We start from the raw sequence: 22,473 nt of genomic DNA, 5'->3' as shown, positions 1-22,473 counted from the left end.
CCCCCCCCCTCCATAACACCTGTATCCCCTGTTTTCCCACCTGGGGGAAACATCCTCTCAGGAGCCTCTTTGTCAACTCTCCTCAGAATCTTGAGCTTCAATAAGTTAATGTCTCATCCAAAGAATGAAGGCCTGATTAACTCAATCGTTGTAAAATAATCCCTTCACCCAGGAATCAACCTAGATGGATCTAGTCTGAACTGCCTCCAATTCAAGCATCTCCCAAAATTACACGAGTACTCTCACTGGTGCCCAGCCAGACATTCTGCTTTAATGCCCATCTCTTTGCAAACACGGCCAACAGTCCTTTGGCCTTCCTGATTACATGTGGCACTTGCCTGCTACCGTGTGTTCTGTGTGGGTCCACAGACGAGCCCATGTGCAGCATTTGAATGAAAGTTCTGTGTTCCAATTCTCCCATGCTCTGTTTTACAAATAAGTTGCTTATTTCATTCTCTTTAAATTCTGTAATCTGTTAAAGACCTAAATCAACAGAAATTAACTTTCCACAGAAAACAACTTCAAAAACAAAGTTGAAGCAAATGGCTTGCTGGTTTCTAGCGTACATCTGTGATAAAACAGCCTGAGAACAAATAGCAAGCAAGCAGCTCAGATACTAGAATTAGGAAAGCAGGCTGAAAAATCGGAGGAGGAATTGTAAGAACTGGGTGCCTGAGGGAGCTGACACTCCTACACACATAACCAAGAACCTCCTCTCATAGTGTTTGACAGGGAACATACACTACTGTGTCACATCATATGTTGTAGCCTGGAGAGTAATGTATAATAACAGTATCATAGGCAGCCATACTGCTGTCGGTGAGAGTGTCCCACTGGTGAAAACATGCCAACATCCATCCTGTCAAGCTCCCTTGGGATCTTATGTTTTAATAAGGTCACCCCTCATTCTTTTAAACTCCAAGGAATATAAATCCAAATTGCCCAGCGTCTCTTGGTGGGACAAATGCATCCTGAATTATTACACATAGCAATGGATACAAATACACACTGGATAGATCAGGCCCAGTTTAATCAGTGTGACATTCATGCATCAGGCTTAACCAGATGTGATTTTAGTGGTCTATTGGTATGAGTTAAGAATCCATTACAAGTGGAATACGCTGTGTACAGGTCCCTTCACGGCATGTTAGTCTGCACACCCAGTGATCGATTTTATCCCCCCGTTTGTGAAAATGTTAGTCACAAGAGAGACACCGCCCCATGGGGAGTTGTGCCAGAAAAGCCAAAACTAAATTAATGAAAAGTGAACATAAAGTTGATAACACCCAAGGAACACAATATTTGGGTGTTACTTGGCCAGTATCAATTATCCAATTATTTCTTTTAAACAAGCACTCGCAGGATAGAAATAAAAATTGAAACTGTAGGTGTTCTCCGTGGGAGAGGAATTGTGTTTTATCCTGATCCAAGCTGGAAACAGCGCACAATTGTTATTCTGTGCTTGGTCGAGGGCTTAGATAGGGGAACCAGGAAAGACCCATGTTCTTTGGCAAAGGGGACAATATCCAGGACTTAAAGTAATTGCAGAAGAATTAGAGGGGAAATGAGGAAAGGTTTTTCACCAAGTGTTGGGTGTGTGGAACTCACACCCTGGGGGAGTGGGAGAGGTACATTTAAACAGTACAAGATTTGGTTGCAGAGCTGTGAATGGGAACTGCAACTGGAAGCTGGGATTAAGCTGGACAGTTCTTTGGTGACTGGCATGGACATGGGCTGAATGGCCTCTTTTAGTGCTGCAAATTTCCTGCAATTACTATAGTTTGTGTTCTAGGTCATTGAACTTTCATCAGAACTGGAAAAGATTGTTTCAACACACTGTTCCTCAATATAACTGACAAAGACCACAGCACCTCTGTTCGAAGAGACTGCAGCCACTGGCTCTGACCCTGGCGCTAGGTAATGCAGCACAGGGGTCCGCTGGGCCTGACCAGCCCTACGGCAGGAAACAGCTCCCCACTTTGCCACAGCAGCCATTACACTAACATACACAGCTACCACAGAGAGTGCAGACTGAAGGTCTAACCCGCTTCCAACAGCTGCCACAGGGAGTGTATGCCAAAGGTTAGAATCAGATTTATTATCACTGACATATGATGTGAAATTTGTTGTTTTGCGGCAGCAGTACAGTGCAGAAACAAAATTACTATAAATTTCAAAATAAATAAATAGAGCAAAAAAAGGGAATAACAAGGTAGTGTTCATGGACCATTCAGAAATCTGATGGCAGAGGGGAAGAAATTTGTGTAACCCGCTTCCCAGGGTCTGGTTGGGGCTGGAGCTCAGCACTCAGCCTCCAGCAGGAAACACACGGCAGCTTCAGCAAGGAATAGGGTGCAAACCCTGCTGGTGACATTTTAAGGGTGATTTTCACCAACTCAGTGACCTTTTGTGGGTTTGCCAAATGGGAAATACAGATCCTATTTAGTTCACCAAAAATGGGTGAAACACAATTTCAAATCCACTGATTTGAACGATGAATGTTCTTTCCCTCACAAAGGTGCCGCGTAGCCTGCTGAGTGCTTACTGCAATTTTGGGTTTTATTCCAGATTGCCAGCAGCTGAAGCATTTTACTTTCATTGTTATGGATTTGACTGACAGACTACTGGTTGGATGTGAAAGCACTAGTGTAACTTTCCATTGATTTCCTGCTTTTGTGATAGTTTCCAGGCTGTATGCCTCTGACTCTAAGTCCTGGCAACTGGGTATCTGAAGCAGTGAGGCAGCAGCTCTACCAGCTGTGTCACTGTGCCATCCTTTGAAGTTTTGATTAAGTGTTCTCACAAAATACCAAACTTTGCAGAAGCAAGACCAAAAACTGTTCAAGTGTACAGACACCAAGATATGGGGAAAGAAATTAGAAGGGGTGATAGAATGTTAAGGAATATGTTTTGAGTAAGATCAAAGAGGAAGAGAAAGTGGGGGCAAGTGAAAGTGACACTTCACTGGAATGTTAGGAAGGAGTGCATTGGAGGAGTTGAATCCATAGAAACATAGAAAACCTACCGCACAATTCAGGCTCTTCGGCCCACAAAGCTGTGCCAAACATGTCCCTACCTTAGAAGTTACTAGATTTACCCATAGCCCTCTATTTTTCTCAGCTCCATCTACCTATCTAAAAGTCTCTTAAAAGACCCTATCAGCCTCCACCACCATTGCCAGCAGCCCATTCCACACACTCACCACTCTGAGTAAAAAAAACTTACCCCTGACATCTCCTCTATACCTACTCCCCAGCACCCTTAAACCTATTGTCCTCTTGTAGCAACCATTTCAGCCCTAGGTAAAAGCCTTTTAACTATCTACCCAATCAATGCCTCTCATCATCTTATATACCTCCATCAGGTCCCTCTCATCCTCTGTTGCTCCAAGGAGAAAAGGCCAAGTTCCCTCAACCTGCTTTCATGAGGCATGCTCCCCAATCCAGGCAGCATCCTTGTAAATCTCCTCTGCACCCTTTCTATGGCTTCCACATCCTTCCTGTAGTGTGGTGACCAGAACTGAGAATCCAGAGATAACAGAAGTGGGAACAAGTGTTTCAGGCACAGAGGGGCCAGCATAAATTGGAGGAAGCTGAATAATCTGGGAGTGGGGTTTGAACCTTAGTACTGTACCACAGAGAACCAACAACTGCTTGCAATGGGTAAGAAATGAAATTGCTGAAGTCAGTAACCCATCAATATCATCACAGTTAGGCTCAAAAGAAACAGTACAAGTTTAAATATTGAATTTATCATATCAGGCAATAAAAGTACAAGCTGGTAAATATTTAATGCAACATTTAAAAGGATGCTTAAAACCCAGCGTGACCTCTGATTTTCCTAATAACCCAGTATTCACAGTGGTTGATCAGTTTTCTGCTAGGAAGCCGATCATGGACCCAATGTGTCCAGTCCACAAATTCCCCAAGTGTCCATCACTTGTTTGTGCTCCATCCTGATCCCATCATGGCACAAATTATTCAATGATCGGAACAACTTCAAACTCCACCAAAACCATTGACTTTAATCAATAAGCCTAACACTGAAACACTGTTTCTCAATAGGATGACAACCAGGCATTCTACAATAGACACAGTCTTCCACCAAGTTCCTCCTCAGGGAGTGAAGATGAGAATGATTCCCTTTGAGATCGATGTCTTCAGAAATACTTACAGTACAAAGTAACCAAGGGCTATAGTCAGATCTAGGTCTTTTCAGGATTAACTTGGGGAAGTGAGAGAGATAATTACAATATAGCATTACTTTAAAATTCTCTCTGATTAATTATTCCTCAAGGTATTAAGTGACAGAATCTACAGTGATAATTTACAAAGGAACATGCCCAAACCTTTTACAGGATCAGATTCATCGATCTTAACCAGTGATAAACTCAGCGATCACCAGACGTGGGAGGTATTGGCATTTTTTTTCAACTAGTTGCTAATTTCAGTGAAAATAGTTGCTTGTGAAGATGAGGCAATTTACACTCATACCTCCTTGTTCACAATGAAATGAAGGAAATTGTGCCATTTCTGGCAACTACTGGAAGGCCGAACCAGAGACATGGGCTTCAATGAGTCTGATCAACGTGCTTGTTAAACAGAGGTTAAAATAAACAGGTGAACAACTGTGCTAAAAAGGGTGATGCATCGACGGGTAACTTTAGGTCTGTACCCTGGCCACGTTATTAAAGAAACCAAAAAATACTGGAAACACTCACTCTCCACAGACAGCACCTGTGGAGAGAGTTGCTGTATCAGGTTGAAGCCGCTTTATCAGAAGACTCTCCACAGATGCTGCCTGACCTGCTGAGTTTCCAGCATTTCTGTTTTTGTTCCAAATTTCCAGCATCTGCAGTTTTTTTTTTGATTTTCATAAATTGTCGCAAATCAGAACTTGTCTTCATTAAGCACTGGATGCTTACCAACTGCAATCTCCATCAACTTTTCCATCACACACCGGGTGTTAACCTCAGTGATCTCACACTTTCACTTGTCAGTTGATTCCCTTGTAGTTAGAGTGGGCAGCAGCAAATTGACCAATGTCAGGTGACAGAGCGGCCTTTGTGGGGATGAGTGAATGTGAAAGAAAGCCTTTCCTCTGCCTGCTGATGTACCAAGGCAGCTCACTCAGAACAACAGTGCAGGACTGGTAGAGGAATCTGCACTGTGAAATGTGGCCAGCACATAAAACTTTGCATAAATACCTTGCTTCTTTATTTCTGCAGAGATGTGTGGGCTTTATTTTGTGTAGGAGCTAGAATAATGCTCTTGAGATTAAATCAGTTCCTTTGAAGCATCCTGCGTTACCACAGTGTACAAAGGAAATCTCCTGGGATGGACTGCAGAACAACACTGGGCATGTGGATCCACTCCAAACCTGCTCCACATCTGCCTGATCACTTCTGTAAACCTCAGGCCCACCTGGTGAGGATGTGGCTAAGCCTGACCACCAGGCATGGGCAACAGTGAGCACACACTTACACTCCTTGTGTAAAAGCGAGATAAAACAACTGTCCATGGCTCTCTAGAAAGATCAGTATTTGATTTTTTCCCCAGTGACCCCCTACAATGAAAATTACACCGAAGAGGGGTGGCTTTAATAGAGAAGTGAAGTTGTGGCTTAATGCAGCCTTCAGAGGTTGACTGTTACAGGGTGGGTTACACTGTCACCCCTAGGAACTGCTGCACAGGGGCCAAGTGTTACAGGGTGAGCACACTAACACCCGCAGAAGCCCTGCACAAGAGATCAAGGGTGAGTGGGGATTTCAGACGACACGAAATTTGGTTGTATGTCGGTGGCAAGGAAAGTTGTCCAAGGCTACACAGGTGGAACGGTCCATGAATGCGTGAACATCACCTTTTATTTGCACTATTTATTTTGTAGTTTATAGTAACTTTATGTCTTTGCACTGTACTGCTGCCACAAAACAACGAATTTCACGTCATACAAGACAGTGATAATAAACCTGATTCTGAAGTTGGGCAGAGCATCAGTAGATGGAATTTTAATCCCGATAAGGTGCGAGGTGACACATTTTAGGAAGTAAAATAGGGGTTAGACTTATACAGTAAATAGTAGGGTGGTGAGGAATGTTGATGAACACAGGAACCCAAGGGTTCAAGTCTGCAGATCCCTAAAACTGACGAAACAGGTACATAGGGTAGTGAAGGTGTATGGCATGCTTGCCTTCATATGTCAGGGGAACAGAATACAAGGGATGGGAGGTTGTGTTACCTTGCAAAACACTAGTTAGACCACATCTGAGTATTGTGCACACTTGTTCCTTCCCCATCCTTGGGGCACCACCTGGTCAGCCCAGGAAGGCACAGTGCAACCTCTATACAATTGCAGACACACTCACTCCCAAATACAGCTGAAACCTTACCTCAGAGGCAGGTCCTGTATCTGCACCCGGGCAGGAGAAGGTGACAAACTCATGGCACCGCTTGTGGACTACGAAGGAGCAAACTGTAAATAAGAACGTGGATAGCGAGATGTCAATTTAACCACTAATCGCAATACATAAATTAATCAATAAACATCAAAACATCAGAACACAGTCAGCTTATGCAATGTGTCAATGTACCAAAGAAAGCACACTGACCGACCAAGACAAGTCGACCCAACAGGTTTACAGCAGGCTGTAGCAACTGGGACTTGGGCCAGTCTGAAGGTACCATAAACTAAATTAAAACTGCCCTACATCTAAAGATGAAAGTTAACCCCCAAACATATGAAAGTGTGAGGGTGGGGAAAAGGAGAAGTATTATGAAATGCAACACAACTCAGAACTATTATAACCCAGCTTTTCCTCAGTACAGAGTTGACATCCTCGTTCCAGCTCTGGAATAATGATTTCTCTGCACAGACTCAGCTATGACTACAGTGAATCCATTGGTCAGGTTGAAGTGGTCACTGTGCCGGCACCTGGTATCAACCACACGCCCTCTGCTCCATCGCCAGTGAACTGATGGGGTGTGGGTGTTGCTGCAAGAGTAGCATTCACTATGTGTGTGTGGCCACCTTCTCTCAGAAGATACTGGGTGGGAGTTTCAGGAACAGGGATACACTTCCAGGTCAGGATGTGACCTGGAAAAGAAGTTGCCAGCTATGATGTTGCCACATGCCTGCTGCCCACCTTCTCCTGGGTGGGATGCGTCAGTGTTTTTTGGGGTGGGATGCGTCAGGTGTTTGGGGTGGGTTGCGTCAGGTGTTTGGGCCGTGCTGCTGGTAATCCTGAGCAATGGATCACAACAGAGCCTATGAACCAGAGTGCAGGAAGTGATAGTTCGGGGTGTTGGTTAGGGTCATCGGTCAGTCTGCTACCCACTCACCAAACATCCAGCTCACCCAAACATTCACCATGGTCAGGAAGAGGCTTCTCACAACACCCAACGCTTTGCTCTTCCCTTCTACCTGGAGATACTGCCCATGATTGACAACCGTCCCATGGTTACCACCAACCCTGGGGAGCTCATTCATAGGGGTGTTTGAGGAATATTGCAATGGTGACTACATCCCTAAGCCTTGAAAGCAGAGTGTCAACATGAAGCAGTCAGGACAGCCAACAGTTACAACAACCTCATTTGTAAATGTTAGTGGAAGCTGGATACACCAGGGAAGTATCTATGACTGTGTAACCACCCACAGGGATCAAAATGTGGTGGAATCCATGCAGGGTACACCAACCAATGCTGAGGCTTAGAGCCCAGGATCCATCAACTTGGGTCCTTAGTGAGTAACTAAGGGTTTGATGATCAGCCCATTTCCCATTCCATACATCACTAGTCTCAAACTTCTACTGAGTACACCTGACCTCGACAATACTTCTGAAACCATAGTGAGACTTCGGCAACAGGCACTTCCATAGTCCCCAAGGGTAATTTTTCCATCTGTCATTCCCTCGGCTCACTTACCATGTGAGGTGTGAATATTTCCCCAACAATAACATCTCCAGCCCAAATGAGCTGCCAGAGGAAGTGGTTGAGGCAGGTACAATAACAACATTTAAAAACATTTGGATAAGTACATGTAGAGGTGCATGGAGGGGTTTGGAGGGATATAGGCCAAACACAGGCAAATGGAACTAGCTTGGCAGGCACCATGGTCGGCATAGAGTTGGGCCAAAGGGCCTGTTTCAATACTGTATTGTTCTATGACAAAGTAACCGGGGTGTTTTGGTAACATAATCACAGCTGAAATATGAAGAAACACAGCAGCCGCACTTCACACAGCAAGATCCCACAAGTAGTCCTGAGCCTGTTTCAGGGCGTAGACCATGGGATAATTGGCAAGGCAGGGAATGCAAGCAAGTACTGGGAACAATCTTAATGAAGAGGCAGGAGTCCAAGAAGAAAGGTATTACAGGGTTGGAAAAAGATGTGGCATGCTCAGGATACTATGCAAGAAGCACATTGAGCAAAGAGTAACTTGCATAAAGTGGCCAGTACATAGCCACACACTAAGGAAGTTGATAATACTGGCAAGTACTGAGAAACACACACTGAATGTAATGATGGCATCTTAATATACCAACTGTGTCCGCTGAGGACGCTCTGATCTATGGGCTGTTCCCAGGGACACACACTGAGACAGACATCAAGTGCTGCTTGGAAGATCACCAACTCAGTGGAAGATGTTCTTTGATCTGCCTGAAACCTGTTGGTCTTCCAGTACAAGGAGATGTCCGTAAGTGAATGTTGGCAGCTGACACATTCCAGGCTGTAGGTGTATGTGCTGAGCGATGCACTGAAGCTTGGCGCAGCCTACGCAAAGGCTCTGTGGGGAAGGACCAGCCTTGGATCCTTCTGCCACTGAACACAGAGGGAATAAGCCTTGTGTAAAAGCCACTCAAACACTCAAAGGGGGCCATATGGGAGGCAGTGGTGCTCTTGATACAGAATCCACTCGCATTACAAATGTGTGGAACCACTGAATGTATAATCTAAATGACACTCTGAATGTAAAGAGAGCCATGTATTTTTTTTGTATTTCTTGTATATACTTTCCTGAATAAAGTTTATTTTGAAATAAAGAAAATATTCCACACTTCAGGTGACAGTATCAAATACAACAGGTTCAAAGCCTGGTTTTTCATAGGCAAATTAACCAATTTTCTCAGATCAGATGGTGCTGCCATCATTTCCAGGTGAAGTCATGCCCAACTGGGAATGGGCACAAGGAATCCCATGTGTAACCACCTTATTTCATAGGCATCTCCCCCCATCAGTCACACACATTGACAACATGGGTCACTATGGGTGTGCTGAGAGGGCACTTCTGATAGTAGGCAGCTGGTAAAGTTATTGCCTCTCAGCTCCAGGGACCCAGGGTTCAATCCTGGATCTCAGGTGCTGTCTGTGTGGAGCTTGCCCGTGACCACATGGTTTCCCCCCAGTGGCTCCAGTTTCCTCCCACATCCAAATGTGCAAGTTGGTAATAAATTGGCCCCTGTAAATTGCCTCTAACGTGTAGTGAATGGTGGAATGGGGGGGGGGGGGGGGGGGGGGGGGGGGGGGGGGGGGGGGGGGGGGGGGGGGGGGGGGGGGGGGGGGGAATTGATGAGAATGTGGGGAGAATAAAATGGGATTAATGTAGGATTAGTGTAAATGGGTGGTTGATGGTCAGCATGGACTCATTGGGGTGAAGGGCCTGGTAGAGGAGTGGGAGAAATAAGACTGATGGGATTACTAAGAGCCAGTATGGACTCAAAGGCTGAATGGACTCCTATGTTGTAAGGAAGTATAGGACTAACCCACAGTTGCCCAGAACACAATGCTCCACAGAAACTGACTTCCCACTCTGGGGTCAAGGGGAACTGCTTGAACCATACCCAGTCATCCCAATGTACAAGGGCAAGAGGTCAGTGAAACCTGCCCTCTACTGGGATTGGAACAATGTGGTTCACTCACCACAGAGGTCTCTCAGCACTGTGTGCAGGTGGTGATAGCTGGCTGCCCAGAGTTCAACAGTTCCCCATCCTTATGTATCAATCCCATTTCCCAGCCCTTAGTCCACAGCCTTCTATACCTTGGCAATTCAAGTGCTTGTCCAGACACTTATTAATAGTTGTGAGAATCTCTGCCTCCACCATGGTGGGATCACCACCCAAATGGCATGGAGTAAGCAATATCACGAGCTCTCTGACGATGTGCGCCTGTCTGTGTCTGTGTTCCAGTGCAAGCATAAATGTGACCTCCCCCATTTGACAACTGTTTCTGCAACTGATGAGCTTAAGGTCCCAACAGAGAACTACTTGCACAGACAAGAGTTGGAGACTGCACATAAGCAGAGCAACCGTGATCTGGTCACCACAGTCACAAGGCTGCACCATCAGTCAGAATGTATTTTCCCATGAAATATTTGTGCTGTTGCATTAAGGTTGTGATGAAAACAGGGTAAACAAATCACATTGCAGTGTTTAACAAACCTCAAATTTCCCAGACCACCAAACTGCAGAAAACATTCAATAAGCAGTTATCAACAAAACTGAAAAGATGGAATAAAGGGGAACAAGTGAAACAAACTGATGAAAGACAATACATGACTGAAGAGATGAACACTTCTGTGGACTGAAGGTATACAGCACTGAGAAACAGGCGACTGCTTCAGATGTAAAGGAGATGTAAAGGAAACAGTTCTACAGGGGTGCAGCAACAGAGGGACCTGAGGATATATGCACAGACCTTTGAATACTCCAAGGCAGGTTGTTATACAGGCATTCGGGACTTTGAACTGTATAGAGGAAGGACAAAGCAAGGAGGCAATGTTACACCATAGCCACATGTGGAATAGAGACTCAACTATTAGCATTTCACTACTGGAAAGATACCAGCTGTGGTATTGGTGGCATCTAAAGTCACCCACTTTGATAGAAAGAAATGGAGAGAGATTGAAAGGTGCTGGTGTTCAAAGGGACCCAGTACCTTTATAACAAACCATTGAACGTCAATAAGCAGATTAAGCAAACAACTGTGAAGGAAAACTGTAAGCAAGCTATTATTGCAAGAGCTTTTGACGAAGGTGAAGAGATTTCATTCCAATTACATGGGAGCCTGGTGAGGCCACATCTAGAATACTATGTAAAGGTCTTTTGTCCCTACCTAAAGATACACTTGTGATAGAGCTGGTATAGCAAAGCTTCACTGGGACTGACTACCAGGATGGTAGCAGAACACAAAATGAACTCGTCATAACATGCAGCATTCTTCACTGGATAGAAGTGAAATTGATGTTTCCCTTGGCTGGGGTGTCTAGAACTGGGTTCACAACCTCGAAATAAGCAGTTGAATATTCAGGGCAAAGCTGAGAAGAAACTTCACCAGAGGAACATGATGACTTTGTGGAATAAGTTAGCTAGAAGGGCTGGTGAGGCTCAGTTACCAAGTACATTCAGACAGAGGTCAATAGATTGGTAGATATTTATGGAACGGAGTGATATGGGGTTAGTGCAGGGAAGTACAGCCTAGGCAAAATTATTTTATTAAATTGAGGAGCAGGCACAAGGGGCTGAATGGCCTGGTCACTCTATAATTTCAGGTTCCAATGACATAGACTACACCTTACTGAGGAGTGAGAATATACTGATGGGGTAGTAATTGACCAGCTTGGGTTTGCCTTACTCTTCTATACAGAGTTCAAACTGGTCTCCACCAGACTGACTTCACACCTCATGGCATTTTACAACACTGTAGGAGAGTTGTGAATATTGTTAGGTTGCATCAGGAATTATTTTGGTTTAGGTTTACAGAGAGAATCTCTTGCTGCTGCCAGAGGAAACCAATGCAAAAATAATAGAAATCAAAACATTGCAGCTGCTGGAAATTTTTAACTATAAACTGAAAATGCTGGAAACAAACAAATTCAGGTCAAATATCCGTTGTTGGAATTGGTGAAGGATCTTCAAGGTGTGTTAACAGTTTCTTTTTCCACACAAGCTGTGAAAGGGAAACAGTTGAGATGTATTGAGAAAATAATGGAGATTGTAACCATAATTTGTCAGGGACTGGAAGACTGCCAACTGAAACATCTATTCAGAAAAGAGGAAAGCAATGAACCAAACACTCACAAATCAGTCAACCTTTCAATGGGGTAAGGTCAATGTGTAAAGGTTAAAACTGATACATTTAATAACTGCTCAGAAAGACAAGGTTAATGAAAGACAGCCAGCACAGATTAGTAAAAGGCAAATTTTCCTGACATGTGTGATGGGGAATAATGTGCATGGACTTTAAGACAGAAGATTTAAGCACCAGTGATGCATGTGTCACCATGTGGCAGATGGCTCACCATAAAATTGCCAGATATGATATGGTTCAGCATGCTACATATACAGCACATGGGACACTATTTTGTGACAACTGGTATTCACAGTATATACAATGTACTGTATATAGATGTTGTACATGTTTCTAATCTCAAAGATAATCAAAATAATAGAGCAAACACTGCAGTACCACGACACATGCAATATGTACCGTGTGATCCATCACAACGTAGCATGTATGTGCAATATCCTGCAGCATAGGTCATGTACCGTATATTCTATAAATGGTTTCATGAATGCTGATTGTGAAGTTCAGTGGATGAAATCGGAGAAAAGCTGCATCATGGAACCGAGAACGATGAACAAAGATGAGTGCAGAAACCAGTACAAGTTACAAACACGCAGCATGGGACAGAGGAGATAACTCACTGGGTGACTCAACAGGGACCTCCCATGTACTTCCAGCTGACAGCTGGAGGACTACCCTAAACACTGTACAAATTGGTTTACAGAGAGAGGCAAGTAGTGCTCTCTGTTGGCACATCTGAACCACTCTCACCCTTTGTCCAAATGTAACAGGGGAGTAGGCAAAATGAAAAGGAAATCAAGGAGCTTGATAAACAAGGGAATGAAGCACACACTGTATGGCAGATGATGGCATGCCAAGGGTTACAGAGCTATCCATCCGAATGTGGGGTGGGGATTTCTCACCATCCATTGCAATAGTAATTGTACATGAAAAGTAAACCAGAATATGGCAAAATGATGGTTTGGAAAAGGTTGGGCTACACACGACTGTGGATTATACACCACGAGTATGTTGTTAACACTGAGCTCCCTTTGCTCACTAAATGCACAACTGCATACAGTGAGGATTAAGCACAGACACAAGGCAACTTTCTGGCTCTACACTGCTGACTATACACGTGGAGATGTGTACATTGGAACACAACAATCTCTGACTAGAAGACTTTTAGCTAGAACAAGATGGGAAATCAATGCATGACAGAGATGGGAAGGGAATTAAACACACTTCATTGCACTTAATCCATATTCATACTTGAAGCTCTAATGAAAATACTCAGTGTAAACTAGTACATCTCCACCGGGATCACATGTGCTCAGATTTAGTTACTCTCACAGTTAGTTTGAAAACTATTGAAACATTTGTAAAGATATTGTTAACTCTGTGCTGAATTTCACAATCTCAGAAGTTTGGCTCTACACTGCCATGAGCCTCAGACCCCACACCCACATCTGCAGCTAATGATTCTGAGTGGGAACCAGGTATGTGGATGGGACGGGGCTTTGGGATGCAGGGTCAGTAAGGGGATAGACAGAGTAGTTCTAATATGGTCTATATTAACTGACAGAAATAGATCTGATTTATAACAGAAGTACAATCTTCACCTTGAACTACTATCGACAATGCAAAGCAATCACTAATTTGGGTCTCTTGAAAAATGAGACTGATGCTTCAGACAGGGCAAGTCCATGGGTGGGAGAGGCGGGAGTGACTTGTAAAGTACGGAAAGAGTTGATTACGATCAGTTCCATTGCAGCAGCCCTGCTGTGACACGCATGCCCCACTCTCATCGTAAAGCCTGCAGTTGAAGTCACGAGGCTAAAGCTGCACAAGCTGCAGGTAGGTATGGTAATATACAAGATCAGAGCATCATCACGTGGCTTGTTTTCACTGCATGCTTTTGAAGATGTTGCTCAGGATTTAACTATTAATCAACCCATTCAGTATCGATGGGGATGGGATTAGCAAGTCCCTAAATACACACCAGCGCGTTTATGGTAATTAAAAAAAAAATTGGATACCATATAGTGATTAAGCTTTGAACTACATTTAAAGGTCAGAGAGCTACAAAAATTGCATGGAGATATGAGACTGCAGAATCTGGAATCTGGAGCAACTCAGCAGATCGAGCAGCATCTGTGGGAGGAAAGGAATGGTCAATGTTTCAACTTGAGGACGGAGAGTGGAGAGGTAAGATAGCCAGTATAAAGCCATGATAGCCAGCTTATCACCCTCCCAGCTGTCTCGACCTTCACCTTCCCCCATCTGTCTCCTTTTTTTCTGTCTGCCTCCACCAGCCTGGTCCCCAACTCCACCCCTCCCCCACCTGGCTCGACCTGCCCATCATCCCTCATCCGTCCACCAATCACCTCAGGTTACTGTCTCACCCCTTTCTCTCTCTATACTGGCCATCTCCTCTCTCAGTCCTGATGCAGGGTTTTGACCCAAAACATTGACAATGCAGCTTGACCTGCTGAGTTCCTCCAGCGGATTGTTTGTTGCTGCAGAACTTGCACTGCAGCTGGATTCAAAGTAAATCCAATGACCTTCACCAAAAGACTGAGGAGGAAAACGAGAGACAGATGGGCTCTTTAACAACTGCCGAAGCACGAGATCTGATTCTGGCTAGTGGGATTGTAGTTGCTGTACAGGGTGTTTGTAGCATCAAAGGGTCACACAATGATTTAATGTCTGGAAGGCTGTAAGTGCCAGAGCTGTGAAGTTCATGTGTAGCAGAGTTTCAGGTAGGATAGGGCTACCAAGGTGAGGATTAATTAAACCACCACTCTCCAGAATTCCAGAGGAATTGACCCAATGTCATTGCAGAGTTAAGAAATTCACAATTCCAATTGACCATTCAATAGTTAAAAATGATTTTAAAAAAATACAAAATGCTGTGGAACCACACAACCATCACGCAAAGGAAGAGAATAAGGCTGGTGCTAGGGACTTTCTCCCACCAGTCCACCCTTATCCCAAATCCAGGGAAAGAGATGGCCACACAAGGTAGCAGGTAGGCACAAAGCACCTGGGACCTTGCTATATGGGTGGGACAACACCAACCCTCTACAGCTGTCTGTGCCCCTAAGGGCTTCCAGCCACCATCCCCACCTCATACTCGCCAACAGCATACAAGGTCTTTCGTCCAAGGCCGAGCTCTCCAACCCAAGCCTGGTGGGACCAGCTGCGTGTCAGGTTCAGAGTGAGCCAGGCCTTCACTGTGCTGAAGGACATGGGTTGGTTCCGGGCCAGGCTGGCCTACTTTACCCAGCTCAGTCTGCCCTGATGGCAGCAGCTAGCCTGGGTCAGGAGGGAGGGTTTTAGGTGTGGAGTTGGGTTTGACTCTGTGGCAGGGTGACACCAACCAAGGTGTAGATTGGAATCAGTCTCTGGCACAAGGAGCTGACCGAGAAACCTGGTCTGTTCACCTTTATCAATGGCTGGCACAGGGTGCACAGGGAACATTCTGGGCTCTTTCACTGGCGTCAGCTTCAGGTTCACCCTTGGGACTGCCAAAACAAGCTGTGTGAAAGAATTGCTACTTGTAAGCACTAGTGCGCCAGACACACCTCCTGATGCAGAATTGTTTGGGGTGCTGAGCCAAGGCAGAACACTTCAACACGAAGAGCAGCAGCCAGTGGGCTGATAATCCCATGGATCATATGGGAACGGCCCAGTCAGGAGGCACTGGCAGTCACCAGTAAGATCAAGAGGCAGTAACTTTGTCTGAGAATTGACAAAACCATCTTCAGACTCCTTGACAAATGTCCCAGACAGCCACAGCATTAAACCTCATGGGAGAGACATCAACTTCACAAACACCAGTGATAGACAACCAGAACACCTCGTAACACATCACAGAGCAAAGTCAAAACCAAATCAAAATGAATGTATGCCATCTATCTTCAATTAGCCCAGGTCCTCCACAGATGCTCATTATATCTGGAGCTGTAAATTCTATGGGGCTGGATTGAATAGTGCTAGAGAACGTGCATTGGGATGGTGCGACACAATGAAGATGACAAATTGGAGCAGGGTTAGACCACATGACCCCTTGAGCTACTCTACTTTTGACAAGATTGTAGTGATATTCCACTCCTCTGATTCCAAAAATCTAATGATTACATCCTTGAGTATTCTCAGGGACTGAGCTTCTGCTAGGCTGAAATATCATTAGAATATCATTCCTCACCCCAGGAGTCACTGCTTTGCAGGCAAATAGAAGGAGGAAATGCTGTAGCGGTTGCTACCGCGGAATAAAACAAGACACTAGTCGGAGGATTGCCAAACAGAACTGGTTTATTTTCCTGCCTTGCGCGGGCCCTTTAAGGGAGAATGTTCCCGCCCAAAACAACCAGCAATGACGTAAGTCCTACGTCATCAAGACATTCCCGCGCGCGGGTTCTCCCCATCGCTCGGAAAGACAAGGCCCGCCGCCATCTTGGGCCTCGTCGCTCCGACGCCACGCGACCCAACTGCCGAGCCGGTTCGCCCGACTAAACGGTGAGTCGCCACACAACCCCCCCCAGAACCGGCAATACAGTCCCCAAGGTCCGTGGGCTGTGCCAGCTGCCGCTTAGGGGGCCGGCCTCTGCGTCGCGGCGTTGCAACCTCGACAGGTTGTTGCAGATCCAAATGGGCCAGTTTGAGGCGGTCCGCCGTGAAAACCTGTTCCCTGCCTCCAATGTCCAAAATAAAGGTGGATCCGTTATTCCGTATGACTCGGAATGGTCCCTCATATGGTCGTTGCAATGGCGCCCGAGGTGTGCTCCTGCGAATGAAAACAAACTTACAGTCCCGTAGTTCCTTGGGCTGGCAGGATGGGGCTTGACCGTGCCGTGAGGTGGGAATCGGGGCCAAGTTGCCAAGCTTCTCGCGCAGTCTTTGTAGGACTGCTGGGGGTTGTTCCCCTTGGTCCTGAAGGGCAGGTATGAAATCCCCGGGGACAACGAGGGGCACCCCGTACACAAGCTCAGCTGACGAAGTGCGGAGGTCTTCTTTGGGGGCAGTGGGTATGCCAAGCAGGACCCAAGGCAGCTCGTTAACCCAGTTAGGACCCTTCAGGCGGGCCATCAAGGCTGATTTCAGATGGCGGTGAAAACGTTCCACCAACCCGTTTGCTTGAGGATGGTAGGCCGTGGTGGTGTGCAGCTGCGTCCCGAGCAGGTTCGCTAATGCAGCCCAGAGACTGGAAGTGAATTGGGTGCCTCTGTCCGAAGTGATGTGGGCCGGAACACCAAAACGTGAGACCCAAGTTGTGAGCAGCGCCCGGGCGCAGGAATCAGTTGTGATGTCAGTCAGGGGGGTTGCCTCAGGCCACCTCGTGAACTGGTCCACGATGGTAAGGAGGTACCGGGCTCCTCTTGAAACCGGCAGAGGGCCCACAAGGTCGACGTGTATGTGGTCGAACCTCCTACAGGTAGGCTCGAACTGCTGTGGTGGGACCTTGGTGTGTCGCTGGATTTTTGACATCTGGCAGTGCGGACAAGTCCTGGCCCACTCACTGACCTGTTTGCGCAGGCCATGCCAGACAAACTTGCTGGCGACCAGTCAGACAGTAGATCTGATGGACGGGTGCGCCAACCCATGTACCGAGTCAAAAATGCATCTCCGCCAGGCTGCAGGGACTATAGGGCAGGGCTGACCCGTCGCAATGTCGCAAAGTAGGGTCCGCTGACCTGGACCAACCAAGAAATCTCGGAGCTGCAGACCCGAGACTGCGGTTCTGTAGCGGGGCAGTTCGTCGTCGGCTTGCTGTGCGTCAGCTAGGGCCGTGTAGCCGACACCCAAGGATAGGTTGTGGATGGTTGGTCTGGAAAGGGCATCAGCAACGACATTATCCTTTCCGGAGACATGTTGGATGTCAGTTGTGAATTCGGAAATGTAGGATAAATGTCTCTGCTGACGAGCTGACCAGGGATCGGAGACTTTGGAGAAGGCAAAGGACAGAGGCTTATGACCGGACCGCCAGATACAGTGCTAGAAGTTCCCGATCAAAAGCGCTGTACTTCAGTTCGGGCGGTCTAAGGTGCTTGCTGAAAAATGCCAAGGGTGGCCAGCGGCCTTCGAGTAGCTGTTCCAGTACCCCACCCACCGCGGTGTTGGACGCGTCTACCGTGAGGGCAGTCGGGACGTCAGTCCTGGGGTGTACAAGCATTGTGGCGTCTGCCAGGGCGTCTTTGGCCTTAACGAAAGCAGCCGCAGCCTCGTCAGTCCAGATGATGTCCTTGCCCTTACCAGCCAGCAGCGAGAACAGAGGGCGCATGATACGGGCTGCTGCAGGGATGAACCGATGGTAAAAGTTGACCATCCCAAGGAATTCCTGTAGGCCTTTGACTGTGTCGGGGCGGGCAAAATGGCGGATAGCGTCCACCTTGGCGGGTAGGGGTGTTGCCCCGTCGCTGGTGATTTTGTGGCCGAGGAAATCGATAGAGTCAAGTCCGAATTGGCACTTGGACGGGTTGATCGTGAGGCCGAAATCGCGGAGGCGGGAATACAGCTGGCGGAGGTGGGAAAGGTGTTCCTGGCGGTTACGGCTGGCGATCAGTATGTCGTCTAAGTAAATGAACACGAAGTCCAGGTCTCGGCCTACCGCGTCCATCAGCCGCTGGAAGGTCTGCGCGGCGTTCTTAAGGCCGAACGGCATCCGAAGGAATTCGAACAGGCCAAATGGGGTGATAATCGCAGTTTTGGGGACGTCATCCGGATGGACCGGGATTTGGTGGTATCCCTTAACGAGGTCCACTTTGGAAAAGATGCGGGCCCCGTGTAAGTTTGCTGCAAAGTCCTGGATGTGAGGGATGGGATAGCGGTCCGGGGTGGTGGCGTCATTCAGCCTGCGGTAGTCACCGCAGGGCCTCCACCCTCCGGTGGCTTTGGGGACCATGTGCAGGGGGGAGGCCCAGGGGCTGTCTGACCTGCGAACAATCCCCAGCTCCTCCATGTGACGGAACTCTTCCTTTGCCAGGTGGAGCTTGTCTGGAGGTAATCGTTGTGCTCGGGTATGAAGGGGTGGCCCTGTAGTAATGATGTGGTGTCGTACCCCGTGTTTGGGCCTAGAATTTGTAAACGAAGGTGCCAAAATTGATGGGAATTCGGCTAGGAGCTTGGCGAAATCGTCGCCAGAAAGGGAAATGGAGTCCAGGCGCGGGGCTGGTGGGCTGATTTCTCCCAGGGGATAGGTCTGGAGAGTGCTAGAGTGGACTAACCGCTTCCTTCGCAGGTCGACTAACAGGTTGTGGGCCCGAAGGAAATCGGCTCCTAGGAGTGGTCGGGCGACGGTGGCAAGGGTAAAGGTCCAGGTAAAACGGCTGCCGCCAAATTGTAATTGAAGTGTATGGGTGCCGAAAGACCGTATCGTTGTACCGTTGGCGGCATTGAGTAGAGGACCTGGTGGCCTGTCACGAGTGTCGCGGCCGGTCGGGGGCAAAATACTGACCTCCGCTCCAGTATCAACAAGGAAATACCGTCCAGATTTCTTGTCCTGAACGAAGAGGAGGCTCTGTCGGCGGCCAGCCACCGTAGCCATCAGCAGCGGCTGGCCCTGGCGTTTCCCTGAAACTTGCAGGGTGGGCGGCATCGACGGGCCTCCGCACCCCACCTCTGATGGTAGAAGCACAGCTGGTCACCCGTGTCGTCGTCTGCGTTCCTGGGGCGTAGCTGCTCGGTTGCTGGAGCCGGGCGAGGCGGGCGTTGGGCTCGCGGCCTGGTGATTTGACTGACGGACGAACCGCTCTCGCGCTTGGCCCTCCACAGGACATCTGCCCGGGCGGCCACCTCACGGGGGTTGCTGAAGTCGGCGTCAGCTAACAAGTGGATGTCATCGGGGAGCTGTTCGAGGAAGGCCTGTTCAAACATCAGGCATGGCTTGTGTCCCTCGGCCAATGCCAGCATCTCATTCATTAGAGTGGATGGGGAGCTGTCCCCCAGGCCATCCAGATGAAGCAGGCGGGCGGCGCGCTCACGACAGGAGAGGCCGAAGGTCCGGATCAAAAGGTCTTTGAAAGCTGGGTACTTATCTTCCTCCGAAGGTGACTGGATGAAGTCTCCAACCTGGGCAGCTGTCTCTTGGTCCAGAGAGCTAACCACATGGTAGAACTTCTTGGAGTCGGAGGTGATCTGCCGAAGGTGGAATTGCGCTTCGGCCTGGTCAAACCAGACGCTGGGCCGAAGTGTCCAAAAGGTGGGCAGCTTGAGGGCCACTGCGTTGGCTGCTGCGCTGTCGTCCATTGCGCGGGTCCAAAAGCCGTTTGGACCCTCGGGGTCACTAATGTAGCGGTTGCTACCGCGGAATAAAACAAGACACTAGTCGGAGGATTGCCAAACAGAACTGGTTTATTTTCCCGCCTTGCGCGGGCCCTTTAAGGGAGAATGTTCCCGCCCAAAACAACCGACAATGACGTAAGTACTACGTCATCAAGACTTTCCCACGCGCGGGTTCTCCCCATCGCTCAGAAAGATGAGGCCCGCCGCCATCTTGGGCCTCGTCGCTCCAACGCCGCGCGACCCGACTGCCGAGCCAGTTCGCCCGACTAAACGGTGAGTCGCCACAATGCAGGAAAAACTCAGCAGGTCAGACAGCATTTGCGGCAAGATAAATAGGATTAATACTGCAGACTGAAGATCCTTCATTATTAAAGATCATTCATGCCTGACCTGCTGAGTCATTTTGTGTTGCGCCAGCTTCCAGCATCTGCAGTGTCTTGGTCTCCAAGAGAGAAAATAAGTTAATACCAAGTCGCAGAGAAGATGGCTGACCTGTTGAATGTTTCCAGCATTTTCAATTTTTGTTTTCAGGTTTTCATCAGCTGCAGTTGATCAATTTCCATGTTGTTAGAAGCAGCTTTCTTAATACAAGAAGCTTAGATGGGGTCGGATTTCTTCAGTGCATCGAAGAGGGGTTCTTGAAACAGTATGAGGAGAGTCCAACTAGAGGAGAGAACATACTGGACCTAGTTTTGGGAAATGAGCCAGGCCAGGTGACAGACCTGATAGTGGGTGAACATTTGGGAATAGTGACCATAACTCATTATGTTTTAAGATAGTTATTAGGATAAAATTGGATTTTGTGGGAAGGTACTAAATTGGGGGAGGGCAAACTATGGCAGAATAAAACAGGAGCTAAGGGGTATTGACTGGGAGCAGCTGCTGTCAGACAAGTTCACGTCTGACGTGGGAGTTGTTTAAAGACCAGCTGATCAGAGTTCAGGATTGGCATGTTATGGTAAAGAGGACAAAGATGGTAAGGCAAGGGAACTTGGATGATCCACGAGGTCCTAAATTTAGTCAGGAAGAAAAAGGAAGCATATGTAAGGTTTGGGAAGCAAAAATCTGACTGCACCCTTGTGGAATATAAAGGTAGTGCTCAAGCAGGCGATTAGGAAGGCCAAAAGAACCATGAAATGTTCTTAGCGAGCAGGATCAAGGATAATCCCAAGGCATTTTATACTTGCATTAAGAAAGAGGATAACTAAGGAAGGGGTAGGTCCTCTCAAGGATAAAGGAGGGAATATGTGCTTGGAGTCAGAGCAAGCAGCTGAAGTACTAAATGAGTACTTCACGCCAGTATTTACTGAGGAGACGAAACTGGAGGATAGTGAAAACAACATTCGGTTTTCAGAGTGGGGCACGCTAATGTGCTAGGACATTTTGAGATTAAGGAGGAAGTAGTGCTGGGTCTTCTGAAAAGCATCCAGGTGAATAAGTCCCCAGGGTCTGACGGCATATATCCCAGAATATTGAAAGCAGCAAGTGAGGAGATTTGCTGGGGTTTGACAAGGATCTTTGTGCCACTAGCAACAGGAAAGGTCCTGGAGGACTGGAGAGTAGCAAATGTTGTACCTTTTTTTCCAAGAAGGGAAATAGGGATAATCCAGGTAATTATAGGCCAGTGAGCCCCATGTTAGTGCTAGGGAAGCTATTGGAGAGGATACTAAGGGATAGGACTTATACACATTTGGAAAGACATGGCTTGCTTAGGGACAGTCAGCATGATTGAGTTCTTGACAGAAGTGCTGATGAGGGTAAGGCAGTGGACGTTATCTACATGGACTTCAGTAAGGCATTTGACAAGGTCCCTCATGGTAGGCTGATTCAGAAGATAAAGATGCATGGGATCCAGGGAGAATTGCACGTTTGGATTCGGAACTGGCTTGTCCATAGAAGACAGTATGGGTGGAAGGCTGTTATTCTGGCTGGAGGTCTGTGACCAGTGGTGTTCTGCAAAGATCAAGTGCTGGGACCTCTGTTGTTTGTGATATACATCAATGACTTGGATGAAAATGTAGATGTGTGGATTAGCAAGTTTGTGGATGACACCAAGATTGGTGGAGTTGTGGACAGTCTAAAGGACTAACAAAGAATACAGCAGGATATAGATCAGTTACAGATATGGACAGAG

At 47.2% G+C, this 22,473-nt stretch overlaps 1 protein-coding gene across 2 annotated transcripts in view; it reads right to left on the bottom strand.

Moving 5' to 3' along the window:
• The window catches only part of LOC127573033 (protein kinase C beta type), a 263,973-nt gene that overhangs the window by 155,974 nt on the left and 85,526 nt on the right, over positions 1-22,473 (bottom strand). For both annotated transcript variants that reach the window (XM_052020799.1, XM_052020801.1), the window contains exon 3: positions 6,389-6,471. In XM_052020799.1, coding sequence (XP_051876759.1) covers positions 6,389-6,471 — 83 coding nt within the window. The remainder of the gene's footprint in view (positions 1-6,388; positions 6,472-22,473) is intronic.

The sequence above is a fragment of the Pristis pectinata genome, chromosome 8, assembly GCF_009764475.1.
Source record: "Pristis pectinata isolate sPriPec2 chromosome 8, sPriPec2.1.pri, whole genome shotgun sequence".
NCBI lineage: Eukaryota > Metazoa > Chordata > Chondrichthyes > Rhinopristiformes > Pristidae > Pristis > Pristis pectinata.
Note: the sequence above shows the minus strand (reverse complement) of the source record. Positions and strands in the feature narration are given on the sequence as shown.